General features: G+C 40.7%; 1 protein-coding gene across 6 annotated transcripts in view; it reads right to left on the bottom strand.

Moving 5' to 3' along the window:
- Window positions 1-27,363, bottom strand: part of LAMA2 (laminin subunit alpha 2) — a 1,220,316-nt gene that overhangs the window by 121,835 nt on the left and 1,071,118 nt on the right. For all 6 annotated transcript variants that reach the window (XM_089676131.1, XM_089676133.1, XM_089676134.1 and 3 more), the window contains 3 exons: window positions 18,120-18,274; window positions 7,767-7,910; window positions 5,449-5,582 (listed from right to left, as the gene is read on the bottom strand). In XM_089676131.1, coding sequence (XP_089532257.1) covers window positions 5,449-5,582; window positions 7,767-7,910; window positions 18,120-18,274 — 433 coding nt within the window. The remainder of the gene's footprint in view (window positions 1-5,448; window positions 5,583-7,766; window positions 7,911-18,119; window positions 18,275-27,363) is intronic.

The following is a 27,363-nucleotide window of genomic DNA, read 5'->3' as shown; positions in this document are numbered from 1 at the left end:
TCCCTGTTTTCCAGGTCCTCTTGCTGGAGCTGCATTTGGGACATGGAGTGCTTCAAGTAGGCATTATCTTCTTCCAGTACGTGGACGTATTATACCAAATTATCAAACTCGTTTTCCAATCTGTCCGTGCGGTCTCCAATCTGGGCAATTTCCCCTCTAAGCTCCAAGGCCAGCTTTCCCACCTCCGTGGATATGGACGCAGTAATGTTGCGCAAAAAATTTTGTAACTTATCATCCAACGCCGACAATGTGAGGGAAGCTGATGAGGTGGCCTGCTGAGGTGCCTGGATGGAGGGAGGATGCTTCCCTGATGCAGACTGCTCCGCAACCCCCCCAGTAGCATGCTGGGGCTCATAGTCCTCCAGCAGTGATTGTGTCAGGGCAGAGGCTGGAACATCTGTGGGTGCAGTACCCTCTGCGACCACCGGGGGGCCGCGATCCCTTCCTGGGCTCCCAGCCATACTAGAGGCCGGGGATTGCGGCCTGGAGAGGAACCGCCGGAGCGGCGACGGCCGCGGGTCACGTGACTGCAGGGAGGGGGGCCTCCAGCGCCCTATCTTCCCCATCAAGTCTTCTCAAGTGCCGGGCCGGGTGCGGGGTACGTAGGACTCACCCACAGCTGAAGAGGAGTGGAAGCGGCTGTCGTGTGAGTCTTTACTGGCTGGGGATGAGCGGAGCTCACTTAAAGTGCGGCCGCCATCGATCCTGGCCGCGCATGCGCCCCCCCAGATTTTTTTTAACATATAAAAAAGTCATTTGAACATATATTTTTACATATATTTGTGAATGCATTCCAATAATTGTATTTTTAAAGACATACAGTATATTTGAAATGTAGTTTGAAAATATTTTTCATATATTTTGTAATAAAAACGCATTTCAACATGCAGTATGTATGTTTGTATAGTGTGTATGTATATGTGTATATATATAATATATAATATATTTTTATTTTTTTTTAATGGTTATTATTTGGGAAAAAATATTTTAAAACTATATTTCATATATATTTTTCTTCCATGTGGGAATAGCATGATTATTTGCAAAAAATGGCTATATGACAGGGGTCCACTCCCACCTTTTTTTATTTTTTGTAAAAAGTCTACCTGAGCAGAAAATATTATAACATGATTAATGTATAAACCAATTATGGCTTATAAAAATTTGCCATGAGTCATGGCAGGGTATGTGTGGTTAAAAATTATCCAAACTGCACACATTTTAAATAGAACATTATTAAATGACACCTTTCAGTAGCTTTACAAGTCTGCATGAATATATTCCTGTCATGCCACAACACACAGGAACAATATATTTTCCAAAAAAAATAGTTGTACCCTTCATCATTAAGAAGTAGTCCTTCAGCTCCATTCAGGTGCCTAGGTCTGAGAGAAGCATCATTGTACCCTCTTCAGTGATCTCTAACATTGCAACTTTCTGGCAAGTCACAATATGAGAGGCAATAGTGGTGATATGTGTGATACATGTACAAACACACACAAACACAGGCTTTGATTTTTTATATGATGTGATATGTTTACATATTTTCTGGACCGGTGTCTTAGTCCAAGAAGTAGATGCTAACTCTAGGTGATGCGTGAAAAAAGATGTTGAATATATATATATATATATATTGAATATGGCAAAAATTGTAGTATTTAAAATATATGACAATCTATTTGGGAATAATAATTTTAAAATATATTTCATATATATTTTTCTTCCATATGGGTTGTTTTGAATCATCTTGTTATCATGTTCTTGTCTATAGGGCACCATAGGTTCTGACATACTTTTTATCGTGGTTTACATCACTCCTGTGAAATATAATATACTTTTATTCTTTGAATACTGCGTGGTAGGAATAATAAGATCCCTTGACTGCTATCGATTTATGTACTTATACTTTTCTATATTTTTGTCATTCTGCTGAGCAGCACTTCCAAACTAATAAACACCCACAGCTTATTCCAAAATAGGTCAGTGTGGGCAGAGTTAAAACATCTTAAAACTGAGAGGGTTTGCTAATGGGCTTTTTTTTAATACTTTTTTTTCTCTAACTGTTGGAATATTTTGACCATTTTCAACTATATATTAATAATGTCACAGCTTCTGAACAGAAATATCCATACTTCTTTGGAAACTACAACTTTTAAAACTAGAGATAAGGCTAAATTCATTGAAGGTAAGGGAGTAGGTTTCCCTGTGTAAGGACTTGTACTTCTTTCTGTCTAGTTTTAAGATTTACACAGCCGTTGCACAAAGCACAGCCAGTTGGATGACACCATGTGCAGTTAAGGAATGCACTGCACTGTGCTTTTCTTATTTCACACCAACTTACACTGCACTGTACACTCCCAATTCTACACTGCCTCATTTTGTACTCTGCATTGTGTGTTCCTGTTTCACATTGCCTCATTCTGTAGACGGAAATGTACATTACCTTATCCACACTGCCTCATTCTGTAGCCTGCACTGTATTTTTACAAACCACTTAATTATATATGATGCATTGTATGTTCCCTACTCCCCAACTTTTCATTTTCTTTGCTGCATTGTGCATTATCTATTCCATGTTAACTCATTCCGTATTCTGTACATTACATTCCCTATTACATGCCGCATATTCTGTACTCTGTGCTGTACAATTCATATTCCACACCATCTTTTTCTATACTCATCGCTGTGTACATTCCCTATTCTGACTACAGTCTATATGCTGTGTTGTACATTGCAAAGTCCTGTTTGCTAGACTCTGTATGCTTTGTTGTACATTACACACTTCGTTTACAAAACAATTATTGTCTTAACAGGTTCTGGTTGCCAAGTAGTTCACCATGTTTTTAATGAAATCCTTCTTTAAAGTGTTACTTGTAATGGAACCGACCCAGACTGTGCTTGAGTACTTCCGTTAGAATACCGCTTTCCCGTCCTAACACCAACAACAGACAAAACAGACGACCATACAAGACACTTTATTTGAACACAGATACAAATATATACACTCAGGGGACAACCCCCCTCCCTGCATAATGACACAGGGCAGGGCAATCTACATTTAGTAACAAGAGACACACAGGTATTCAAACTTCACACCAGCAGACAGTCCCATCAGGAGGGAGGGCTGCTGGAGACACCTCCCCACTAAGCTAATACACATAAACACATACATCCCATAATAGTTTGCTCCTGAGCCAGACAAACAATAGAACAATGGGATGCAGCCACATAGCATTAAACAATAAACCACCCCCACACCACCTATCTCCTAAACATGTCTACACAGTCTGAGACAAAGCCAACACAATATTAGGACAGACCACCCTGTACCCCTAACAGGCACAGGGGGATTTACACATAAGAGGGATATGGGGAGCTGAGATGGGGGTCTACCCACTTCTCCAAAGTGAGCTGGGTTCCATGGGCCCCCCACCCAAAGTGACTCCCGTCACATTACTAAACCCAGGACCCTGTATCCACTATATCTGGTCTCCCACAGTACACAAAACATGGAAGTGAAATTATTTTAGTAAATATAAACTGCTAAATGCCTTTTCTCATCAGAAATTAGAGCATATTTGTGGCTTCTATCAGTGTTCAGCCAAGCACTAGCTTAAGCTTCTAGGAGTTTTCATTCTGCTCTAGGAGGATGCAAAAGACCTGACCCTCTATCTGGACAGTGCTGGTTGGCTCTGTGCTGATCACATGCACTCTCCCAAGAAAAAAAAAAACCTGTCTAGCAATACACACCAAACTGAGCTTGTGCAAAGTGCCTACCGTTCAGTCTGTCTTATCAGGAGATAAGAGATGGTTGCTTAAACAAGAGGAGGAACACGGCAATCAGGAACAAACAGCCTTTTTGCACAATGCAGAGGATTAACCCCTTAGGTTCCACAGCAAGCATGCTTTAATGCTTATACAGGCTGACTTTACTGTTGTGGGTTTAGTAATACTTTAAGCTAGAATCAGAAATGTGTTATCTACATGTCTATATTCTCTATACAGAAAGGCAAATGTAATGGAAAAGTTTAACTTCCTTTGTCCTGGGTTGTGTGTCTTTGAGAGTCTCACATTTGGTACAGTATTTAAAATGGAATTCCAGTCTAACACTAACTGTGCATAAAATGTTCCCTCCCTCCTCCTGCTAATTATCCTGCCTAAGCTGTGTAAGAAGGATGTGCATACTTACCTATTTTTAGTCTGCTCTTGTCCAGTCACATGATGCCGCAATTCTGGCTCCCCTCTGTCAGTGAGTGGCAGCTGCAGAGGAGAGGAGGGATCACCGTCAATGGCTGGGACATGGGAGCCTATGAGTGATGTTATAGTTCCCAAAACTCTCAGCCTTTGTCAATTACATCTCACCCTTCCCCTGCAGCCACCGCACACTGACACAGATGAACAGCAGGTATAGGATCATGTGACTGGAACAGAGCAGACTAAAACTAGGTAAGTATACCCATCTTTTCCACAAGGCAGATTAGGTAGCGGAAGCGGGAGGGAACATTTGTAAGCATAGTGTTAGGCTGGAATTTCACTTTAAGGATTATTTTGTGTGTACAAGTTCTGAGACATATTTGTACAGTGAATAGATTCAGACTCCTCTAAGCCACAGCCACTGTTAAGCATGATTTGGTCATGCAACCATTTACCATTTCGTGCTAGACACGCACAAAACTACTTCTGCAGGTGTGCTTTATAATGTTCATGTAGTTCACAATGCCAGCAATACCCATGATTCATTCCTCATAGTAGTTAGGCATAGTCAAGAACTGTCAGGGCTGGGGCTGTGGAACAGACAGGCAGGCCTAGTGGCAGGGTAACGCACTGACTGACGACAACCACCACCCACAGACCGAAGTCCCTCAGGGCGCGGAGTCTAAGTCCCAGGAAGCCCTTCACCAGGGCCCCTGATGGTGGGGATGGACTTGACGCAGCCAGGAATCAGGTCGCGGCCCCCGAGACACCCCGGCTGCGGTAATGGCTGCCGCCAATGGCATGTAGCTGGTAGGAATGACAATAGCGTAGTCAGGCAGGCCGGGTCGACAACAACGGAACAAAACTGTACAGAACAGTGGACAAGAATCACAGGTCATGGACCGGGTTCAGCAACGGAAGGTCAGATCAAAGGAAAACACAGAGAATGGTCTAGTCTCAAGCCGAGTCAGATTCCAGGAGAGTCACAAGAGTATAAACAGAGCTATAGCAACACCAAGACACAAGACACAAGTGCAAAGGGCATGTGCGGATCACAGGCTTATATGTAATTAGCCACACCCCTCTGTGGGATGGACCTCAGAGGCCTGAAGGCATAAAAGACTCCCACCATGCTCTGCAGAAACCCAAGATAGACGCCAGCACATGAAGCAGCACAATCTCTGGGAAAAGGTAGGACCTTGACAAGAACATATACAAAGCATTATTTTTCTTGGTAGCTTTTTACATTCTTACCGAGAAGCTTCAACTCTGTACCAGTATTGATCATTAATATTCAGTTCAGGATATTCAACTCTTCCAACTCCTGATCCCACATCCCACAGAAAGTTGACTTTTCCTTTCCTCATTTCAATGGCTAAGAAATCAGTCTAAAAATAATAAAAGCAAAACTCATTAATGCTCAACAGAAGGATTTATTTTGTAGAGTGCTAATTCTCAGGAAACCTGGTTGTTTAATATCTTAATACTGTACAATACATGGAAATTGTCTTGCAATAATAAAATGTCAAATGTCATTTTTAACTGTAATATCTTCTAAGTGAGCCTGTATTTTTTGTCAGTTATACAGTAGTAAAGTATACTACATTCAAATATTTAAAGCTAGTGACATACAGTATACCTGTTATGCAGGTAAATGTGTTGTAGAGGTTACAAGGTTTCATTTTTTAGATGTTTTTAATCTTTTGGAGCCATTTTATTTTCTTGCAGTGGGTTGCTGATTGATTGCCACCTTACAGGCAGCACAGTGGTTAGCCTGCTTGTATTATATTGATGCCTTGGTTTGAATTCCAGCTAATGACACCATCTGCATAACAGTCAATTTGCCAACATGTACAAGTTATTTTAACTTTATTTGTTACTATTTCTCACATTAATTTTCCCATCAAAATGTTCAATACATGTGCATAAACTTTACATGGGAAAGCAATCATTAGTGTATCACATAATTGTGGATTATTTAAATTTGACAGGTCTTTATTTATTATGAATTCACATTTATAAAATTAAAATGTAAAATTAAAGTACAAAACACATGAAAAATACAGCATACTGTACTGATAAGTAGCAATATGGTATTATTTTCAATGCCTTACAAAATATTAAAAAAATATAGAAATACAGAAAATACCCTAAAAACCACCTTAACCTATAAAAACACATAAAACCAATACAAATATAATGATACTATATACACTTAGATAGACACAATATACAGGGATATGGGAAATGGTATTGACATAAACACACACCCTGTGCGCTCCCAGCACACATGTCCGGTACTCACGGAAAGGTCCCGATCTCCTCTTTCGATCGGGACCTTTCCCGATTATGTGACTGCCGTGAAGTCATATCACGGCGGTCACATGACCCTAAACCCCGCCCCACCTCCCGGCTTCTGAAACCCTTAAAGGGCCGGGAGGCGCTGGCGCCAAGGGGTTAAATCTGCAATTTTCTAAGAATAGCAAGATCTAATAGGGAATTGTATGCGTTTAAATGATATAAAACAGCGAATGTAATATTGGGGAAAAGCAGAAGCTTACCAAATTCCTATTGGTAGCAACCCAATTAGTGCAACTCCTTACATATTGTGGTGGAGGCAACTTCTTTAGGAGCAGTATGTTCCTGAAGAAGGGGACCTCCTTATAGGCTTGTCCCATGCATGTTGCTCACTTTCTCAAAGTATGCTGCAAGCCTGTTTCTGCTAGAAACGTCTGCCGTTTTTGCTATGCTGTAATAAAGGTCATATTAACTTTGCAAAATATCTGATCACATAGATTTTTAAAATATGTAAATGGGGAAAAAAGTTCACTTTGCATACTTAGTCATGTTCAGGGGAAATGAAACCACAAAACTGGATTTTATGCAATTCAGGGGACGTGTCAGCCTGAGACCCACAAAGCCCCACAGGCTGAGCAGTGGCCTAAGGTAGCCCAACAAATTTCCACACCCAGGAATCGCCTATTAGTAAAGACTGAGACACTGATAATGCAATACAGTAGAACCTTCAATTTGTATTGCCCAATGGGCAAAATGGGGTTTATTTAGTAAAGTCAGATACACTTTTCTCTTTGCAAGGGAAGTTGCACTCTGCAAGGGAATTTTTATTTAGCATAGTAACACCCGATCATGTGAAAGGAAAATAAAAAAAACAGCTTTTTGCTTGCACATGATTGAATGATAGCAGGCAGCAGTGCTTCACCTCATTCCCTAAGCGCTGGCAAAAGTTCCCCTGCCGAGTGCAACTGCATTGCAAAGCAAATACCCTATTCACCTTTAGTAAATCCGCTCCAATCAGTGTAAAGTTAGATCTTAGACCTTCTTTAGTTCTTTATTGTGAAACTCTTAGGTTTGGCTGACCTAGTCTCTTTTTGAATACTTCATATGATGTCTGATTTTTCACTATTAAAATGTTCTAAAATAAAGGGACTTGAAAAGTAGAAAAGTACATGTATCAAATACAAATGGCACAATTATGATGCTAAATGACAAGGATAAAAGACAAATACAGTACAAAGATAAAAGACAAAGTCTGTACATGAAAGAATACTTACAAATTTATTGCTTCCAAGGTAAAATAATAGGTTATCAGGGGTATCTGTTTTCACATTAAGTATAATGGTATTATATCTGCCTTTCTTGATGTCAGGTTTATAGGTACGAATGCAGTCCCCTCCTGAAGACACTGAAACTTTGATCTGCAAATGCAAACAAGACGGTAAGCACAGCAAAATAAGTGTCAATGTAAGGCACTGATGTGACATACTTTTTCCTTTATTTTCAAAATTTAAAACAACTTTGACAAGAAGTAAATTAATTGTCACTCACACACTTGGGAAACCTTTATAATTACATCCTTTAGCTGAAAGAATGTTGATCAAAGAGGTTCACTTCCAGCATTTTTTAAAAAATTGGTGATACTTTTAGGGGTTTCTCCTTCATGCCACTTAAATCATATTCATATGCCTGAAAGGTGGTTTGAAGTGGCACCCAACAGAGAGACTATGTTAATAAATGTGCCTTGCTTGCTTTTTGCTATGACTTAAGGCCGTGTCTCGAGACATCCACATTGTATTTTGTGAGGCAGACATGAGATGACATCAAAGGGAATCTATCGTAATACAAAAACCTGTTTAAATTTTTAGTTTTCCCTGATGTAGTTCTTGCAAATGCTTAGCTGACACCTTAAAAGAAAGCTTACGGGAAGGACTTACTAAAGGAACACAAAGCATAAAATATGAATGTTTTTTGGGTGGTTTTCATAGATCTGTTGTAAAATGTCAGTGTGACTAGTTTGTATGTTGTGTTCTTAAAATATTTGATTTCTAAAGTAGTGCAAAATAAGTCTGATACCAGATATACTTTCTTGTATAAATGAAACATCTCTCTAAGACTGCTGTTAATATAGTGCACAGCAGGATTTTATCTATACTATATATATATATACACACACACTATATTGCCAAAAGTATTGGAGTGCCCACCTTTACACGCACATGAGCTTTAGTGGCGTCACAGTCCGTAGAGTTCATTATTGAGTTGGCCCACCCTTTGCAGCTGTAACAGGTTCAACTCTTTTTGGAAGGCTGTCCACAAGGTTTAGGAATCTATTTATGGGAATTTTTGACCATTTTTCTAGAAGTGCATTTGTGAGGTCAGGCACTGCTGTTGGACAATGCCTGCCACTCTAATTCATTCCAAAGGTGTTCTGGTGGGTTGCAGGCCAGTCAAATTACTCCACCCCAAACTCTCTCATCCATGTCTTTATGGACCTTGCTTAGTGCACTGGTGCACAGTCATGTTGGAACAGGAAGGGGCCATCCCCAAACTGTTCCCACAACGTTGAGAGCATGAAATTGTCCAAGATGTGTTGGTATACTGACACCTTGAGAGTTCCTTTCACTGGAACTACAGGGCCAATCCCAACACCTGAAAAACAACCCTACACCATAATCCCCCCTTCAAACTTTACATTTGGCACAATGCAGTCAGGCACATACCGTTCTCCTGGCAACCACCAAACCCAGACATGTCCATCGGATTGCCAGACAGAGAAGTGTGATTTGTCACTCGAGAACGCGTCTCTACTGCTCTAGAGTCCAGTGATGGCATGCTTTACGCCACTGCATCTGAAGCTTTGCATTGCACTTGGTGATTTAAGGCTTAGATGCAGCTGCTTGGCCATCGAGACCCATTCCATGAAACTCTCTACGCACTGTTGTGCTGAACTGAAGGCCACACGAAGTTTGGAAGTCTTTAGCTATTCACTCTGCAGGCAGTTGGTGATTTCTGCGCACTGTGTGCTTCAACGTGCGCTGACCCCGCTCTGTCATTTTATGTGGCCTACCACTTCGTGGCTGAGTATCTGTTGTTCCCATTTGCTTCCACTTTGTTATAACATCACTTACAGTTTACCGAGGAATATTTAGCAGGAAGTAAATTTCAAGGATGGACTTTTTTACGCAGGTGGCAACCTATCATGGTACCGTGCTTGAATTCACTGAACTCCTGAGAGTGACCCATTCTTTCACAACTGCTTGTAAAAGCAGTCTGCATGCCTAGGTGTTTGATTTTATACACCTGTGGCCATGGAGGTGATTGGAACACCTGAATCTAATGATTTGGAGGGGTGTCCCAATACTTTTGGCAATAGTGTGTGTATATACAGTATGTGTGTATATGTGTATATATATATATATATATATATATATATATATATATATATATATATATAAAAATAAAATATATTGCAAGACATTGTTTAGCAGGATTGTGGACCGTATCTATTTGTCATCTAGGCTTCTAGATGACACTATACACATGTGAGGGTCTTCAGAGTTTATACGTGATGTGAAATAAACAAATTTTTTGTTTTTCCAGAACCATAAAAAATTATGTTTTTGGTCTTGGAGCCCAGAGGTTTTATGTTGCTTTGGGTGAAATGAAGCATCCATCCCTAGATCAACATCTTACCTGGTAGCCAGACTCCAATATTAGTCTCTGCTGTTCATGGACCTTTATGCTGACTGATGCACAGGGGGAGGCACACTGTTACTCAACTACTGACCTGAGTTTAGGTAGTGGCTATAGAATTGCCCCCTGCACTGAAACGTTGTATGCTGTTTTGCTGCAGGGCAAACCTGCTTGGATTGTTCCTGGGTGTTGCTGTTCCTGCTTGCTCCTGGGTGATTAACGAGGACCTTGCACCCAAAAGCAAAGCCCACTTATTCAAAACTGGCCCATCCCTATTTTAAATTGCCAAATAAAAGCTTTAGAAAAAATTTGCAGAAAAAGTTATAAAATGTACTTACCTTTCACCTGGCTTCTGCATTATGGAGTTGATGTTATAATCCTTCAGGTGAGGTGCCCCTGCCCTGGGCTGGCTAAATTTAGTGTTATGGCTGAGCTGCAAGAGTGTGGGAGTTATAAATATTTATCTGACTTAAACAATCCCTGGGAAGCTGGCCCAGAAGGTGTCATTTGGGAGCAGATAAATATGTGGGATGGTCTAATGATGGTCTCTTTGTCCGCTCGGGTTTCCCCTGGACAGAGGCATGTGTGTTTCAAAAAAGCTACTACTAGGCCTCCTCAGGTGCTATGTGCTGGGGTCCTGAGGAATGTTTCCTGTTGAATCTGGGCTGGAGAAGGAGACCTTCATGGAAGAATGTTGCAGGGAAGCTGGGCAGAAATGCTGCCTGAAGATTTTGAGCAGGACCTATTGCCTGCAGCTTCAGGTATTGATTTACTGAATGAGGATTATATGCCATGTGGAGCTACCAAAAGACTGTGACTGTTCTTATAGGGACGCAGGTTTGCTTGGCTGTCCCCACTCCATCAGTATTATTTTGAGGCTGCTACTAAAGGGGCAAATACTACTGGGATAAAATATTCAGGAAGCTGTCCTCTAAGTTTTTCTTGTACCTTAGATGCATGCACTCTCCAACCTGCAATTTATCTGAGACATGCAATAAATAATATAAGGACTCCTAGACTGGAGCCTGAGTTTGTCAGTGTGCTACTGGGCCTGGAAATAGGCCAGACAGCTTCTGAACAGGTAAGGGGGATCCAGTTAATTTCCAGAAGCTAATTAAAGAGTAATCACCACACCGGTAATGCTGAATATTTCAAATCTCCCTCCCAAATCTCCCTCAAAGACAAAATCCCAAATTTTGCAATAATCACCGGAGCAATAAGAAAGGGTAAGTCATCTTACAGGGTCACTTGTTCTCATAACAGTGACCTAATATGGGCATTTTGTTTACTTTAGAGATTTCATTTTATTTCATGCTGCATTTTCAGGAAAGGAAGTGAAGTTAAATCCCACATACAGAAAAGAGATTGTAAAACATAAATTGACAAGTATTTTACCAGCTGCAGTTATTTTCACTCTCCCCCCTCGCTCTCCCTTTATCCTCCCCTTTCTTTTAGTTTTTATTCCTTTCTGGTTTCTGCTCCATTGAGTATACATATGGTCATGGGAGACTTATTAGGCCTTCACTTTTGGCTATTTTTCCAGTTATTGCCACATATTGTACCTTAAGACTCTGGTGTCTAACATACTATGCTTGCAATTACCATTACTCTTCTTGGATATCCTGGGAGACATGACCATACTAAGGATATGGATTTGTAAGCACCTACTGTATCTTATAATTGATGGTCTACTTCTGCTAAATGTCTCAAATGTATTACCTCATTCATTTAAAATGTTTTCTTTATTTTTAAATGTTTAAATAAAGTTTTTGGAGACAAGCGTTTTTACCCTTGGACATTAAAAGGAATATTATAATTTACATTTAAAGAGGTTTTTGCAATGATGCACGCAAATCTGATTTTTTTAAGAGATGTCATTGTTTAACTAAATAATCCTATTTATAACGGTAACATCTAAAAGGCATTATAGACATTAGGCACATTTTCAAAACATGAATTAGAAGGTGTCAAAATTATTGACTACTTGGGAATGGACTGTGAGACACAAACCATAAACATACTGCTATGAATAAGCTAGAGCTAGCAGTTAGAAACTAGTTTATAATAACAGGCACCAGAAAAAGAGAGCGGCTGAATGACAGAAGAGGCCAGTCTGTATTTGTGCTCCAGGCTTAGACTGATAGCATATGAGGAACCCAATGATGCCAGGAGAAGGTAGGATCGCTAATGGGTGATGTTTAAAAGAAATGAAGACAGGATTGAGCTCTTTTTCTATCCTAGCCTGATTTTTGCTTACTGATATTTTCTTAACTATATTACAGTGAGATTCATGGCTCCAGGCTATGTTTTACACAATCATAATCATTAATAAAGACAGGTGCCCAGTGAAACTGATGTCTATAACAATGTTAAATTGATTTTTAACATAAGGCATGAGTCTGCAACCTTTGCACAATGACATAATCGGGAGGTTCACACAATTTCTTACATTATTGCTCTATACAGCTACAGCAATTTTAACAGAGTGGTAACAGAAGGTAACATATGCAGCAAATAAACTTTCCGGGGAATTTATACACATCAACAGAGTATATAACTCTTCCAAACAAGGAAACCATGTTTTCATTTATTATGCCAGTTTTAGAAAAAAAAACATAGCTGAGTGCAAATTAAACTAGAAAGGCAATTTTTATGTATACTAAATTATCAAAAAAGTATCAATAATATGTGTTACAACAATTCTTTAACAGTGGAATTCTAAATTATAAATTGCATGGTAAAGATTGTTAACGTGGGTGTGTTATTGATTGCGTTTAATAAATGTGATAGGGGTGGGAATACAGTACACATTACTTCATAGGTGAAAATTAATTGGCTTGCCTGACATAACAAATTAAAATAAGATATATGCAAGGAGCATATAGTTGTGATGGTTAGAATTATTATAATATAAAATACATTTTAAATGGAAGGGGGAAATAATATCTTCTAGATATATTTGCAGCCAGCATGTGGGCTGAGAGAGGCGAGGATATAAATAACTGGAAATAATATAATTTACAAGGACTGATGACATTATAGACCATGAGAAATGAGGGTCCATTACTTCTGACACAGTAAAGTGCCCTTGAGATAAAAAATTATTTTGAATAATTTATTTCATGATATATTTATGAGTCATTATATAATAAAATAATTATTAACACCTTTGTCTCCAGGGCATAATGATCCTTCAGTGAAATGGGTATAACACTGTAAATATTCCAGATACTGTAATGTTTAATAAAATGTTTTCATACTTGCACACAGGCAATATGTAGCTTTCTGCTTTGCAGTACGTATGTTCTTCATAGAAACCATATTGCATCATGTTCTGTTCTTTGGTCATTTAGATACCATAGAAGTTTGCAATCTAACACAGCCTAAAGTCTTGTTTTAAACATACTTAAGTTACCTAAATGGTATATTGATCCCATAATATGTGTGGAGAGCACACTGATTATTTTAATGCCAGGTCATGCAGACACAATGTTACTGTCATATATAACAAATTTAACCACCTAAGTGACAGCTACCACAGGAAGTGGCATAGAGACAGTAGCTACTCATCCCAGCCCATTTTAAAGTGACTCCGGGACTTAGCAGCTCCGTGGGTCTTACGTAGGATGCAGGCTGGAACTGCCAGCTGTCAGTGACAGCTGGAATCCAGGAGTTGAAACTATCAGCTCTCAGGCTTCAGATTTTGTTATGCAGTGTTTGATAGAAGTGCTTGTAACAGCTCACAATTCTTCTGCACTGTGTTTACATTCTCAGTGTAGTGATGTCACCAGCTGTAGCTCTGTTCAGCATCACGCTTCAGCAATATAACCAGGTAAGCTCCAAAAAAATGTTTTTTTTTGGTCACCTACATGTAAAAATCTAAATTTTTGGCAATAAAATTACTTAAACCCCAAAACATTATATATTTTCTGAAAGCAGAGACCATGTAGAATAAAAAGGTGATTGTTGCTAATTGTATGTCACATGATATTTATGCAAATTTTCAGGAAAAAAATATAATAAAATTAATTTTAATGCAAAAACACACAAAAGAATACCCTTTTTTGATTAAAATATAGAAGATGAGGTTGTATCGAGTAAATAGATAGCAAACATTCCATGACTTGCATGCACCCATGATATCGTCAAAAATCACCCTAGGTGATGCTTTAAAGGTGTTTTACAACTCAACAGTTTAGGGTTAACTAGGAGCTCTTGTGCTAGAGTTATTGTTCTCACTTTGATGTCTGTGGTGATATGTCACACGTGTGGTGTGACTGCGGCTTACATATGCATGCACACCATGGCAGGGGTTATGGCAATTAAAAATAAATAAATAAATAAAAATTATATATATATATATATATATATATTTTTTATTATTATTTATTATAATTTTCATTTTTTACATTTTTCTTTTTTTTGTTTTTGCTAGATTGCTATCACAAGGGGTTAATAAACCCCTATGTGACAGCATTGGGCAGGTGACAGGCACTCTTTATGGAGATATTAGAGACATCACTTCTGGTTTCACTGTTTGCATGTGAGAGTGAGGCATGGTTTTGCCTCAGTCTCACAGTGCTCTCCCTCCCCTAGCCAATGGTTGTGTTCCCAGGCTCTGGTAAGAGCAGAGATCCTGGGAACCACGAAAGGAGGGGGAACCACCGGTGGGAAGGGGCACCGCACTGTCGGCTCTGTGAAAGTGATCGGCAGCTGTTAATAGGGGAACCCCTCCTTCCCACTGGCTGTGTGGGTCTGTGGACAGAGTATATATTGGAATATGGAACCCCCCTTAACAATTAGGGTTCTCTTGTGCCCCCAACAATGTGAACCTTCAGCTCATCCCTGATTGCTGGCTGATTGCAGCCAGCAGTAGATTAGGGATGAGATGCAGGTTTGGGTTGAGCATGGATATGAAGCAAGTCCAGTTCATTTGCAGTTGTAGCAACATAATGTGCAATTTTTCTATATAGCATCCAACTACCAATAATATATTTCTTGATTTTGAACATTGGTCAGATGATTTATAATGGGGGCTTTACCATGTGCCAATCCCCTCACTATAAAAGGCTGGGGCCCCAGCAACCATTTGTCAGTGTGTGCTGTGAGTAGATAAGGAGGGCTGACAGTCTGTGCTTAGAGAGATTTAGGTGTTGCTACACAATGCTACAGTATATTACTGTGAATTTCAGTGTGGTGGGCTACATATCACACCTTTTTTGAGTGAGTCATTGCATCACGTCTTGTTTAAGTTTTTTTTTTTTTAGGTGGGGGAGAAATATTTAATTTTTTTATGCTGCCCTTAGCAGCATGTCATTGTGTTACTAGTTACACATGTGTTACGCACATATTACATATTACATATCTCCTAGATTGTAAGCTCGAAAGAGTAGGGCCCTCTGACCCCTTGTGTGCTGTTTGTTGTTGCTGTACTGTTTCATGTATTGTCCCCCTCTCTATTGTACAGCGCTGAGCAAACCCTTTGGCGCTATATAAACTCGATGTAATAATAATAATATTACATATAATTGTGTGTTTAGGTATTGTGTATCAAACTTTTAAGTTTGGAAGCTTCACACAAGATTTGACAAACCCAAACCCCCCATCCACATATGTTGAACCTTGACATCTGCACGCTTTCCTGCAGTAGATCACTATTATAAGTGATCTGTTGCTGCACGGGGGGGGGGAAATCAAATTACTAGATCCAAAACTCACATTAAGAGGAAAGAAATATATATACACATCTACATTTTTTTCATAGAAATTTACAGAATAATTCCCTCTTTAGATTACACCCCTTGTTCCAACTTTCACATTTGATGATCTGGATAACAGTTGTGTTTAATTCATTAGTGTCAAATGTTCACAGAAATTAATGCAATGTCATTTAGATTTTTAGCAATTGCATACCTGTAAAAAAGGTCTCTGCAAATTTGTGTCCTTGCCAACCTGACCTCATCTTGTCTTGTTATGCTAGCAGTTTAAACAAACCTATTGTTTACCCCTTGTGCATTGCAATGTACCATCAAAGGGGAATAAAACTCTCCCCCAAAAGTGAAACGCAAACCTTCACTTTACCATATTTACCATTCTGCTTTGTTATGTAGAAATAACATGCATGTGATATAATTTTATGATTGTTTTAACTGGCATAATTTGATGGTTATTAGTTGGTGTAAATATCTAGAGATGCACAAAATAATGCTGCAGTGGAAACCCCCCCCCCAGATAAATGTATTTTTTCACTAACTTTACACAATTTTTTTTCCAAAAATAAAATATATTTATACCAATCTGCTAGCAATTCAAAGCCATATCTGTCTAAAAAAAAAATTGATATACAACACGTTAAAGGAGGCTACAACGGTTAAAAGGCATAACATCTTCAGAATGTATTAACAAAAAAACTTTGGGATTGAGGGTGATTGGGGCAGGAAAAGGCCCGAGGACTGAAGTGGTTGAGGAGAAACTGAACTGTGGAAGCTGTACTCAACAAAAGCAGGCAGAAAGTAAATGCCAAAGACTAGTCATCAGTATTGCCTGTGGTCTTCCTGCAAATGATCATTGCTGACTTACCGTGTACTGCACTGCACTGTGTTTCTGTGTAAAAGTAGCTTGGCTTTGCTTCCTCATATCAAAGCCTCCAGCATGGAAAACAGCGAGTGGCACAACAGTGATATTACTAAATCTCAGTCCACATGTCACGATACTAGCATTTAATGCACAGTGCCTTAGATTTCACACTGCGGATATGTGGCTGAGACTCACATGCCAGGAAGCACACTACTATTTTTCAGGAATTTAAGACAAAAAGGTACATATTTTAGGGCACTGTTTAGACACATTATTATTTCAAGACGTTCTCTGTAATACATTAAATATTTAACTATTAAGTTCAAGTCCACAAGTGATACAAAGACGTTTACTACCTAACCAAGGCTGCCAAAAACATTATAGTGTGTGTGTGGTGTGTTTTATTATGCATTATGGTTGAATAAACCCCCCAAAAGAATGAAAGTAGAGTTGTTGCTAATAGCAACATATCAGTTGTCATCTTTCATATCATGGGAAAACTACATAAGAATTCTGATCAGCTATTGCTGCAACCACGCCAATTTTGTTTATCATATCCCTATATACATTTATCTGCACATCAGTGCTTAAAGCAGAACTGCACTTTAAAGGGAAAGTTCCATTCATCCTCCACCTCCCCTGCCTTTTTTTTTCTGCCATAATCGGGGACATTTACCCAACATGCAACATTTCCCAGGAGGCTGCAAGACCAGTGTGAAAGAGCAGAGCAATCTTTCGCATGCACTGGGAAGCTGGCTGCGAAACAACAGGAAATCACATCCTACTCTCACAGTCAAGATGGTGGCACTGGGGATATGAAGATCAGTGAAGAACTGAAGAAAGCGTTGGACTGGTGAGTACCTGTTTATTAAACTTCAGCAGCTGCAGTATTTGTAACTGCTGACTTTTAAGGTTTGTAAATCTAACCATAGTTACTCTTTAATAAGCACAGTATGGGCTTCATTTATGAGCACATTTTTTCTCTCAGTACCATAAACAACAGAAATAGTTGATATGGCGCCCAATGGAACTTAAAGTTCTATTGACAATTATTTATCATTTAAATGGATAACGTCTGATCCAACGTCTGATGACATTGTGGTCATAAGAAGTTAAGTAAATTAAAGATGGTAGCTGATTAGGTTTGCGAAATCAATTTCTAACCAATGTTTTCTATTTTTTAACATTTTCTGTATGACTTGCCTCACTCCATTAGCTAAAAAAATAATCCAAGCAAGACTGTTTATCTACACCCATATTAGGTAAAGTGATGCATGTACTGTAGTTGCCAATTTACAATTATTTATGTAGTGAATTAGTACACCTCATTACTTTAGAATATAGCATAATTGACTTACGGAATTGGCTTGCCTGCGGGCTTGATTTATCAGCTCTTTGATCTGCGAGATATTTTTACCCAGGTTTTCCTGAAGCTCCTTGATAGGTTTTAGTTTATCCAGCAATCGATCAGCCTCCTTTTCAAGATGTTTTACTCTGTCATCAGCATCTGTAACTTTAGCGCATTAAAATAAATCACTCAGTACATAATTCCATATACTAATGAGCAGCTCAACATTTTTTCAGGAAAGTTAATATAGGATTAAAAAAAAAACAAATACAAGTTTAATATTTTAACTGCAATGTGGTTTGAAAAATAACAAAAAAAATTTATATTAATTACAATTAAAGTGCTATATTTCACTTAATATTCGTCTGCTATTGTCATCCATGGCAGAGGTCAACATTTAATAACCATTTTTACAGCTAGTGATGAAGGTACTAGGATAAATCCACTGTAACTGAAATGTACATACTATGTATCTTTCAGTTAAACCGGATATATCCTAGTATCTACACAGTTTTTTTGCATTATAGAATTACATTTTTCCTGCTCATTTAGGGGATAATATATTCATTTTTTCATTATATATGAAGGTGGTTGGGGGCCTCTGAAGAACTGGCAGTACAGATGAGTGGGGTAAGCAATGGGGAGAGGTCCTCATCATCACTGGAGGACAGCACAGAAGGAGGTAAAATATAGTCTAAGCCTACTCACGATGCAGACTACACAGATATGCCACACAAATAAGAGCTCTACAGACATACATACGTCTAAATGATGATTGTTACAAAAATATAGACCGAGCACTAGCATTTTGCCTTAGCCTACTGTTAAGAACATCATTAAGCACTTGCCCTCCAGAGGATTTACACCCCCCGGTGTGTTACGGTGTTGAGTTACTGTAACTGACAATTGTGCGGTCATTCAACTCTTCACCCAAATGAAATTTACGGCCTTTTTTCCCCACTAATTTAGCTTTCTTTAGATGGTATTTGATCGCCTGTGCGTTTTTTATTATTTGTGCTATAAAAAAAACCCAACAATTTTGAGAAAATAAACATTTTTTTTTACTTTTTGCTATTACACATGTTCAGCAAAAAAATGTAGAAAATAAAATTTCATCCTAAATTTAGGCCCAAATGTATTCTGCTATGCCTTTGCAAAATAAATCCCAATACGTGTAAATTATAGCGTTTACAAATGGCAGTATATATACTGAGATTTTATTTTTACATTTTTTATTTCTACTAGTAATAGCGGTGATCAGCGACTTATAGCGGGACTGGGGCAGGCATTCTGACACTGGGGGGAACTGACTTGGTGTCACTGGCATCCCCAGTGACAGCAATACAGTGATCAGTACTAAAAAAAAAAGCACTGACACAGTACTAATGGCACTGGGCAGGAAGGAGTTAACATGAGGGGTGATCAAAGGGTTAACTGTGTGCTGTTTTACTATGTGCTGTGTCCGTTTGCTTCACTGTAAGCACACTGCTTTGCATGGCTGTGCTGTGCAGAGCCATCCAAAGCAGTGTACACGAGCTGACAGGGAGGATAACTGTTTTGTTTACAAACAGTTCTCCTCCCTGTTGGAGATGCTCGGCAATCACCGGGTGGCGGCGAGTAAACACCTGCCTGGACCCAGTGTTTCACAGCTGCGGCCGTGAATGGCGGCGCTGGTAGGGCGTGCGTGTACCTTGCGCACGCCCGCTACGCAGAAATGCAAAAGTATGTGTGTATATATATATATACTGTGTATATATATATATATATATATATGTGTGTGATTTTGTGCACCCGTGCTGCCCTGTAACAGTATTGCTGCTATAGGGCAGTCGGGAATCAGTTAAAATCAGGAACTGTTAAACACTTTGGTCAAGAGAGTGTAATGTACAGCAATAAGCACTTTGTTTTGTACAACACAATGCAGGGCAGCAGTCTGTAGTATATGTCATAATGCCCTTTTTTATATCCGTCATTAAGATCAGGGATTTGGTGATCAGGGGAGGGAAAATGTTTGGTATCAGTAGTCAAATGTCCGATGTTAATGATTATCTGGGTTAAAAAGGCCTTAATGGGAGCAAAGGGGGAATTGGTGCCCAGTAGGGAAGGAGTGGCCACTGGTGCTGTATGGGGGAAGAGGTAGAACATTGGTGGTCTGTGGAAGGAGGGGAGCACTGATACTGTGTGTGGGGGAAAGGGGGGCATTGGTATTCTGTGGAGTGAGGGGTGCACTGGTACTCTGTGGAGGTAGAGCGGGTGCTAGTTCTCTGTGAGGAGAGAAAGCAGACATTGATATTCTGTGCAGGAAGAGGGGGGCACTGGTACTCTGTGGAGGGGCACTAGCACTTGGTTAGGTGGTTGCATACTCTATTTTTTACCTTCATGTTCACTTTTACACTGTACCTAATGTCTATTCAGCTCCCTTTTCAGAGTTGAGCCTGCCCCTGGCCTGACGAGAGAACTCACATCATGTGTTGACAAGTCGATGGCATCCCACCACTCAGTAGCTATGCACGCATGAGACACACCAGGCACACCCTGATTGGTGGCCAACCGTATTTGCTTAGCAACGGCAACACCGAGCCTCGCTAGAGATCCCTGATTGGACACATCTGGCTAGTATGTCCAGTCGACAATAGATATTAATGCCATGTCTGGCATAATTTTCAGTACATACACACAGTAATATGTCTCTATATAACCATATTTTTTATATATGGCGGGATTATGATGTCATGAGATGTTAGATGATGGGGTTGGGGATATGTTCTTGGTTTTGACTGGTGGTTTATGTATATAAAATCTGTATAGTCACTACTGCACCCTTATCACATGCCTGACGAAGGGGTCCTGCGGATCTCCGAAACGTTGCACTTTTTGTGAAGTGATCTTTTTGGAATAAAAACCTTTTTTGGACTGTATTGGAGATCCGTGCTGTGCTGGCGAATATTTAAGTTTGGTTAGGTGGTTGAGCCATTGGTGCTACTGGTGGACATTGGTGTTCAGTGGGCTACTTACCTGCATTCTGCACCGTTGCCTCACTCTGTAGGAACTATAGTGTTTCTAGAGAGATCAGCAAAGAAACCAAAGCAGAGTGCAAGAATAAGAATAATTTACCTTTTTTGCCTGGAGTTCCTCTTTAAATTGTAAGATCACCCCACCCCCCCTTTTCCCTCACTCATGGATATAGGCTCAGGAAAGACTTCAGTCTTCTTTGGACCTTGATTTTGAGTATATACAGTTGCAAGAAAAAGTATGTGAACCCCTTTGGATTACGTGGAGTTTTGCATGAATTGGGCATAAAATGTGCTCTGAACGTCATCTAAGTCACAGCAATAGAAGAACACAGTCTGCTGAACATAATACTACACAAACATTAGATGTTGCCATGGTTTAATTGCACATAATATGTAAACATTCACAGTGCAGGGAGGAAAAAGTATATGAACCTTTGGACTTAACTGGTTGACCCTCCTTTGGCAGCAATAACCTCAACCAAACGTTTCCTGTAGTTGCAGATCAGACCTGCACAACGATCTGGAGTCATTTTGGACCACTCCTCTTCACAAAACTGTTTTAGTGTAGCAATATTCTTGGGATGTCTGGTGTGAATCGCTCTCTTAAGGTCATGCCACAGCATTTCAATCGGGTTGAGGTTAGAACTCTGACTGGGCCACTCCAGAAGGCGTATTCTGTGCTGTTGCAGCCATTGTTTTGTTGAATTACTTGTATGCTTTTGGGTCATTGTCCTGTTGCATCACCCATCCTCTGCAGAGCTTCAGTTGGCGGACAGATGGTCGTACGTTTTCCTGCAAAATGTCTTGATAAACTCTGGAATTCATTTTCCCATCAATGACAACAATCCGTCCAGGCCCTGAGGCAGCAAAGCAGCCCCAAACCATGATGCTCCCTCCGCCATGTTTTACAGTGGGGATGAGGTTTTGATGTTGGTGTGCTGTGCCTTTTTTTCTCCACACATAGTGTTGTGTGTTCTTCCCAAACAACTCAATCTTGGTTTCATCTGTCCACAGTATATTTTGCCAGTAGTGCTGTGGAACATCCAGGTGCTCTTTTGCAAACTTCAAACGTGCTGCAATATTCTTTTTGGACAGCAATGGCTTCCTCCGTGGTGTCCTCCCATGTACTCCATTCTTGTTTAATGTTTTCCTTATTGTAGATGTGTCAACAAAAATGTTAGCATGTGCCAGAGATTTCTGTAGGTCTTTAGCTGACACTCTGTGATTCTTCTTTACCTCATGCAGCATTCTGCGCTGTGCTCTTGCAGTCATTTTTACAGGACGACCACGCCTAGGGAGAGTAGCAACAGTGCTAAACATTCTCCATTTGTAGACAGTCTGTCTTACCGTGGACACATGAACATCAAGGCTTTTGGAGATACTTTTGTACCCTTTCCAGCTTCATACAAGTCAACAATTCTTGATCGTAGGTCTTCTGAGAGCTCTTTTCTGCGAGGCATGGTTCACATCAGACAGTGCTTCTTGAAACCAGTAAACCCAAAACAGGTGTGTGTTTTTTAAGGGCAGGACAGCTGTCAGCAACACATCCAATATCATCACACTGATTGGAGTCAAGGTTGGCTTACTCCTGGCTCCAATTAGCTCTGGGAGAAGTCATTAAGCTAGGGCCTCACATACTTTTTCCTCCCTGCACTGTAAATGTTTACATGTTATGTGCAATTAAACCATGGCAACATCTAATGTTTGTGTAGTATTATGTTCAGCAGACTGTGTTCTTCTATTGTTGTGACTTAGATGACGTTCAGAGCATATTTTATGCCCAATTCATGCAAAACTCCACGTAATCCCAAGGGGTTCACATACTTTTTCTTGCAACTGTATGCACTACATAAATGAGCAACATTAATAATAAACATTAAAATATTAAAGGAAAGCCACAGACACATTTTCCTCTAATTTAGTTTTGTGGTCTACTCTAATGTGCTCTAATGAAAAAAAAGTTTCTCTACATTAAACTAAATGTAGATGACTGATCCATAAGTTTTGCAATGCCATTATTAGCGTGGGACCCTTACCAAAGCTTTTTGAGTATAGAAACATTGTTCATTTTAGATTTCACTTATAATGCAACTGCATGTAACAGCTAAGAGGGATGTCTATATGAAAAATTTTGAATCAAATGTCCAATTTTTGATAAAAGAAATCACCCCATTATATTTTTCTAGAATCCATTTTTGTCCATAATCAAAATGTATTTAAAGCTTTTTTTCATTTTTTATAGTGTGGGAAAATGTTAAAACACAATTTTTTTGCCACCCTTTTCTAATTTCATTTCCTATCCTCTAGGCATAACAAGAAGTGAAACTATCCAAAGTGATGTAGCCTCCTCTCAGATAGTTTTGTATCAAACAAGTGTCAACATTGAGTTTCCCTACTCTACAATCCTGTGCTGGTGTGAACTTTTGCATTTTGAAATTTTCCCTTAGACAGTATTTTCAGTGACCATTGTCACTGAAACTAAAAGTGTGGGGGCACAGACAGAAATACAACCTAACAGATGTTATAATCCTTCCACACACTGTCCAAAAATAATAAAACAATGGTTTGGTTTTAGATACTCCTTAAACTTGTATGCTGTTCTTTTCCTGGTTACACCTACAGTCATGTGAAGCAGGAATAAGGATAATTCCACAAGTAGGTATCTCATATGTTGGCAGGGGTATGTGTTCAGTGTGCAAATGCCACTTATTTTCTGCTCCCAACATTCCCTACTCCCAGTAATCCACTGCTTAAAATTAACTGTGCAAGAGGGTCCAAAACCCACAGACTGCAACTTTTCTTTTCATATGGGTCATAGATCTTTGTTCTCTATCTTGGGCCTGACATGTTTTAAACTGGTTGTAAAGGTTGAGATTTTTTCTTTAAAATAAACACATTATTATTATACAGTATTTATATAGCGCTAAAAGGTTTGCTCAGCACTGTACATTATAGTGGGGGACAGTACATGAGACAATACAGTAACAATACAATACACGAGTGGGTCAAGGGCCCTGCTCTTTCAAGCTTACAATCTAGGAGGGAGGGGATAGTGGTACAGGAGGAAGTGGCTGTGGGGGATGGAGTGGTAGGAGGAGATCGTCTGTTAGGTGAGGGCGGGGTAGGCTTCCCTGAAGAGATGGGTTTTCAGGGTGCGCCTAAAGGTGAGGAGGGTAGGTGACAGTCTGATGGATTGGGGTAGTGAGTTCCAGAGGATGGGGGAAGTCCTGGAGAAGTCCTGCAGTCGGGCGTGGGAGGTGGAGACCAGGGAGCTAGAAAGTAGGAGGTCTTGTGAGGAGCAAAGATTACGGGTAGGGTGGTATTTGGGTATCAGGTCGGTGAGGCAGTTTGGGGCAGCGTTATGAATGGCTTTGTATGTCTGTGTTAGTAGTTTGAATTTAATGCGTTGGGCAATCGGGAGCCAGTGGAGGGAATGACAGAGGGGGGTGGCAGATGCGGAGCAGTTGGTAAGGTGGATGAGTCTGGCCGCTGAGTTCAGGATAGACTGAAGCGGGGATAGTCTGCGACGAGGTAGGCCGGTGAGAAGGGAGTTGCAGTAGTCCAGACGTGAGATAATAAGGGAGTGAACGAGTAGTTTAGTAGTGTCTGGGGTTAGGAACAAACGTATTTTGGAGATGTTGCGGAGGTGCAGCCTGCATGAGTTTGCCGACGATTGGACATGGGGTTGGAAGGACAGGTTTGAGTCTAGAGTGACACCTAGGACTTTGGCTTGTGGGGTGGGACTGATGGTGGCGTTGTTGGTCATGATGGAGAGGGTGGGGGGGAGGGAGGCACGGGCTGGGGGGAAAATCAGGAGCTCGGTTTTGGAAAGGTTCAATTTGAGGAAATGGAGCGACATCCAGTCTGACATGTCGTTCAGTAGGTGGGTGATACGGGAGGAGACTGAAGGGGTGAGGCGAGGGGTGGAGAGGTAAATTTGCAAGTCATCAGCGTAGAGGTGATAGTTGAAGCCGTGGGAATGTATCAGTTTGCCGAGGGAGGAGGTGTAGATGGAGAAGAGAAGGGGCCCGAGAACCGAGCCTTGGGGGACCCCAACAGAGAGGGGGAGAGAGGGGGAGGTGGTAGCATTATAGGTAACGCTGAAGGAGCGTTGGGATAGATAGGAGAGCCAGGAGAGAGCGGAGTCTCTGATACCGAGGGAGTGTAGTTTGTTAAGGAGGAGCGGGTGGTCGACTGTGTCGAAGGCCGCGGAAAGGTCGAGAAGTAAGAGGACTGAGTAGTGGCCATAAGCTTTGGCGGTTAGCAGGTCATTAGTGATTTTGAGTTGGGCGGTTTCGGTGGAGTGTAGGGGACAGAAGCCAGACTGTAGTGGATCGAGGAGGTTGTTGTCAGTGAGGTGGGCGCATAGGCGATTGTAGACTAAGCGCTCAAGGAGCTTGGAAGTAAATGGCAGCAGGGAGATGGGTCTAAGGTTGTTCAGGTCGGTGGGGTCCAGGGAGGGTTTTTTGAATATGGGGGTGAGGGGAATACGCCAGTATAGAGAGAGAGATTGAAGATGTGGGTGAGGGAGCGTAGGATGGAGGAGGAGGGTGACCGGAGGAGTTGTGTGGAAACAGGGTCAAGGAGGCAAGTGGTGAGGCGGGCTTCTGAGAAGACCTTAGTGACCTACTCAGTGGTAGCAAGGCTGAAGGAGCAGAGTGTTGGGGAGGTAATAGTGTGAGGGACGTTAGGTGTGGTGGGAGGTAGGGCGGTTGCGAGGTCAGAGGAGGGGAGAGTTGGTGGGGTTATGGTGGGAGGGAGGCTAGGTGGGAAGGTAGGTTGAGCATTGGCGATGTCCTTACGGATTGCGTCGATCTTATTTTGGAAGTGATTGGCAATCTAGTAGGCAGTGAGTGAGGTACTGGGTGGGGGTGGGAGAGGGTAGGGAGTTGAAAGTGGAGAAGAGCCTTCGAGGACAGGTGGAGAGGGTGTTGATGAGGGTTACGAAGTAGGCTTGTTTGGCGGCATGGAGGGAGGAGGTGTAGGTGAGGAAGACGGATTTGTAGAGGGAGAACACTCGAGGTGATCTGGTTTTACGCCATAATCGCTCCAGCACACGACTGCATCGTTTAAGATTTTTAGTGTGGTCGTTCTGCCAGGGTTGAAGCGGTCGGGGTCTAATGCTACGTGTGCTTAGGGGTGCTAAAAAATCTAAGGCAGCTGACAGCGAGTCGTTGTACACAGTAGTGGCCAGGTCAGGGCATGACAGTGGAAGGATACTGTCGTACAGACGGTCAGCTGCTTTCTTGCTCTGTATAATGGTTTTGCACAGAGCAGCCCAGATCTTTCTCTTTTTTTGGGTCCTGTGCCGGTTCTTTTGACCCCTCCCCCTTGCAGAGTGCCCCCAGAGAAAGCTGCTTGCTCTGGGGCACTGGTACATGCTCACTCCTGAGCCGGTGATGTGTGTCTATAGGACACACAAGGCGTGGCTCAATCCTGCTCCTACCTCCCTGGCTGTGATTGACAGCACTGAGAGACAATGGCTGCTGCTGTTGTGTCTCTGTCAATGAGGAGAAAGAGACCCAGGAGAGCCGCTTCTCCCATGTACATTGCTGGATCAAGATTGGGCTCAGATAAGTATTAGGGGGGCCTGCTGGGGGAGCTTCACACTGAAGAATTTTTACCTTTATGAATAGAATGAAGGTATAAAGCTTTTAGAATCACTTTAAGACAACATAGAATATATAATTATTGGACCAATGGTTTTAGGCAAAATAATAAGAATCTGTATAGTTTACATGTTTCACTCACTTCTGTGTAATGCACCAATCCCCACTTACCAGCGCTATGCAGAAATGTACTAACCCTGTAAAATCTAAACATGTTGCTCTAAAAGCAAAGGTTGTAGTAATAGCTGCAATGTTGCTTTTTTCTACACTTAACCTCAAAGTACTTTTTGGTATAAAATATGTATTTCTAAATGCTTTCAAACAAAAAAAAACTTTTTATTTCAAAGTTATTTAGGTCAGTATAATTGACCTTCAATGTCTTGACAACCACCCTATATCTAAACCTGTTTATTTACTAGGAAAATCTAAATGCATTTCCATTTCCATTATAATCTATTTCTCATCTTATAACAATCTGTTCACTGATAATTAAAGCTACCCAATGTAATTAAACTAGAGGATAATCACCCAGAAAAAAAACTCAGCTAGGAACAACCAAAAACCCCTGTAATGAGAGTGCCAATGAAACAAATCGTTGAGATGAGCATGATTTGCAAAAAATGAGAACAGA

The sequence above is a fragment of the Staurois parvus genome, unplaced genomic scaffold, assembly GCF_062004578.1.
Source record: "Staurois parvus isolate SC_StPar_1 unplaced genomic scaffold, SC_StPar_1.0 ptg000165l, whole genome shotgun sequence".
Classification (NCBI taxonomy): domain Eukaryota; kingdom Metazoa; phylum Chordata; class Amphibia; order Anura; family Ranidae; genus Staurois; species Staurois parvus.
Note: the sequence above shows the minus strand (reverse complement) of the source record. Positions and strands in the feature narration are given on the sequence as shown.